This window comes from Trichoderma citrinoviride (genome assembly GCF_003025115.1).
Source record: "Trichoderma citrinoviride strain TUCIM 6016 unplaced genomic scaffold BBK36scaffold_124, whole genome shotgun sequence".
In the NCBI taxonomy this organism is placed as follows: Eukaryota; Fungi; Ascomycota; class Sordariomycetes; order Hypocreales; family Hypocreaceae; genus Trichoderma; species Trichoderma citrinoviride.
This window is the reverse complement of record NW_020194832.1, coordinates 1-3,246: the sequence shown is the minus strand read 5'-3', so window position 1 is coordinate 3,246 and position 3,246 is coordinate 1. Positions and strand designations below refer to the sequence as shown.

The following is a 3,246-nucleotide window of genomic DNA, read 5'->3' as shown; positions in this document are numbered from 1 at the left end:
CCGCAAAGTACGCCAAAGGCAAAACAATCGGGAGCTGATAAAATGTAGTAACACGATGTAGGGCCAATCGTATCCCGAGGGTAAGCCGTCCAAGATCGAGTATCAATGCGACATACCCGTGTTCATGGGGCACAAACCACAAGCGGACATTGAGATATTCAGCAACGATGACGATCGTGACGCACCAATTCACCTCAGCGACACCACGAAACGAGTGGCTACATTGTTTCTCGATCTACATAAGATACCCAAGTCAGCAAAGGCAGCCGCAAAGAAGCGGAAATTGGGATGGCACCGGTATTATTGCCTGACTGGCGTGATCGAAGCAAGTTATGGGTCAGCCACAATCACTTACACCGTGAAGCTTGGAGGTTCGTTCGCTCGCATCCGATCTTCTCAGGATTCGATCTGATGACGAGGCTGGATCTAACGTGCCTTAGGCGTAACACACGACGTTATCAGAGTACGCTATGAATGAATAGGCTCGGGGTTTGTGTCTGAGGCGTCAGGAGTTTGGTAGGTACTCGATGATGGTACGGCTCGTCGTGTTCTGGTACCGCCTTGTTGGATGCAAGAGAACCCGCGGCTTTTGTTGCATGCTGCTATCCTGCTCTTTCACTAAAGGTGGTGGCCTTTTTCTTCTCAATTATACAGCAGGCGAACAATCTGGTGACTCTGAATGTTGAGAATATGGGATGCCTGATTTTGAAGATGTTGAAGTAGAAGGCAGTTGGGATTTTCCCTCCGAGTCGTCTATAACTGTGACATCTCGGGTAGGTGCTACTCTATCGCCTTGGTACTGCTTTGGGAAAGAGCTGAGGCTCGACAGGCGCAAAGTGCATCACGTGATATCGCGTTCCCGCCCCTCCTCTGCGTCGCGTCTCTCTTCTCGGGCAACCCAGCGCTTGTCCATCAACGCCCAAAATCGCGGCTTCAGTCGCTCTCGGTGCCGACAGGCAATGACTGACGATCAGGATCCTCTCTGTGCCTCTCAAGCGCGTGCACATGGCTGCCGACACGGGAGAAGGTGGTCCGCCACCGTCCACACTGGCGGCGCAGCTGGTTGAAAACATCGCGGCGTCGTCGAAAGCCCCCCGAACCGATGAGAATAGCGAACTCAAGGGTCTCCTGGCCATCATCCAGCGCGTAAAAGACAAGCCAGATCTCCTCAAGTCGTCGAATGACCGGCTCGAGCACAATCACATGCTCATCTACGTCTACTGCCGAGTGGTACTCGAAAACATCAAGCTTGACGACCCATTTCTTGATCGGGCCAATGTCCGAACCGAGTCGCAGAAGGCCATCAATTTCCTGCGCTTCACCATCAAAGAGACGCCGTCCGTATTGCTGCATAAGAATGAAAATCGCAGACTGCTGTTTCGCGGCCAAGAGCCTCTGTGGGTTTGGCTCTTGCCACAGCTGTTGAGGCTTCTGGGTCACCCTCAATGTTTTGAACTGGAGAGCTCCATTGAAGGGTTCCTGCAGTATATTCTTCTTCTGGTCGCAAGGACAGGGGCCCTGTGGAAAGTGGCTCCGTCTCTAGGGCTGTATCTTCGCGCATCGTTAACGTGTATGTCATTATCCCGTCCACGTTCTCAACAAGGGCTAATGAGTGCATCTAGCGCTTCTCGACCATCTGCAAAGTCCCTCTCTTGTCCCTTCTCACGCAGATTTGCGTACAGATCTAGAACTGCCTCCAATTTTTGCTCTTGATCAGATCCTAGGCAAAGATGGACAGCACACGCCGAAGCGCTTGTCATACCCGGTTTACACAATATCACAGGGGCTGCATCTGGCATCAAGCCTGGCGAGAGTGCTTGCACATCCCATTATATCGCCCGATTCGGCATTTTCCAATAGTGTATCCCTATTGGAGAATGGGCCATGGCTTATAGATGCCTACCTCGACTTGCGTCATGTCCAAAAGCGATGGGAGCTACCCTCACAAAGCACTCCCCTTCCACTGGTGGAATTGACCATGGATATTATTAATTCGTCCATTGCCAGTGACTATCCAAGCGCCTCGCTCATTGAGAAATCGTGTGCCCTTCTTATTCTACTCTGTAGCGAGATGATTTCCCCCCCTGATGAGCTGGTACAGCCAACTCCAGCTGGCAACCAGGCAAGGTCCACCTACTGCATGGCTCTTATAGCGATTGCTCAAGCGTCCTTGAAATCGTACTCAATAGGCCGTTTTGCGGCGTCGAAACTTGTTCAGGAACTTCTCTTACTGTCATCACAGTACTCGACCATTGGAGAAGATACTGATGTTTGGGTGAGTGTCGACAAACAGGAGACGGTGGAAGGGGCTCGTGGTTTGCTAACTCGAATGAAGCGAAGCATGATTCTACTGAGACAAGCAATTGGCTCTTTATCGCAGGATTCCTTCCTCGATAGCATACACCCGTCAAAGTTCGAGAGCGAAGAACTTCGCAAAGGCATTCAAGATCTGCACCTGAACTATGCTGCCCCTCATCAAGCAGCGAACGCGGGCAAAAGACGAAAGCTTGCAGAAGAAGCGACGGACTCTTTGGCGATACTAACGCAGGGGATATATGAAACTCTTCAAGTGACCCCGCCGGCAGATGATGATGTGATCATGTTCGAGCAGATATACCTGTAAGTTTCCCAATTCAATCTGAGACCGCATAGCCTGATTCAGTAATAGGGATGCGTATGATAAGTGCAATCAATCGAACCAATCTCTGGCCGTGGAACTTCTTTCTCGGATATGTTGCGTTGTCGATAGCCCTGCGCGATTGAACAGTTCGACGGAGTCCGTCACAGCTCCCTTGGCATGCTCTATCTGCGACGAGAGCCCTACTAGCTCACGGAAGATTTCATCGCATCATGCGAAAAGTGAAGCAAGGCGTATATTTTCCAAGTTGATCCGCCTAGCATCCTTTTCTGAATCAAGACGGCCAAGGATCGCTGCCATGATTGCTCTCAGGAGGCTCATATTGCACTGCGAAGATGCAGCCTTTCTGAATTTGGAGACTCCTGGCCCGGGACAGTGGTGTCTTCAGTCACTCAACAGTTCTCTGAGAGAGCTTCGTATCTCGGCTGGGAGAACGCTGGCGCTTTTTATGCCTCCGAAACCAACTTACAATATGGATGAGGCGTTGCTGTCGCGCAACAGGAAAAACTCGATTGCCCTCCTAAAATCTGCTTCCGAGGCTGACCCGCCATTCATGGTTGAGACGCGGATTCTAGCCTGGGGTCAACTCGGCAGAGTCGTGACAGAAG

The 3,246-nt window shown here is 51.2% G+C and overlaps 1 protein-coding gene across 1 annotated transcript; it reads left to right on the top strand.

Moving 5' to 3' along the window:
* Positions 1-61: 61 nt before the first annotated feature.
* On the top strand, positions 62-3,246 carry BBK36DRAFT_146636 (hypothetical protein; the record flags this gene model as incomplete). The annotated part of the gene is made up of 6 exons (XM_024897539.1): positions 62-371; positions 483-516; positions 975-1,570; positions 1,623-2,275; positions 2,381-2,619; positions 2,669-3,246. Coding segments are annotated over exons 1-6 (2,347 nt in total), but the record flags the coding sequence as incomplete, so codon positions are not given.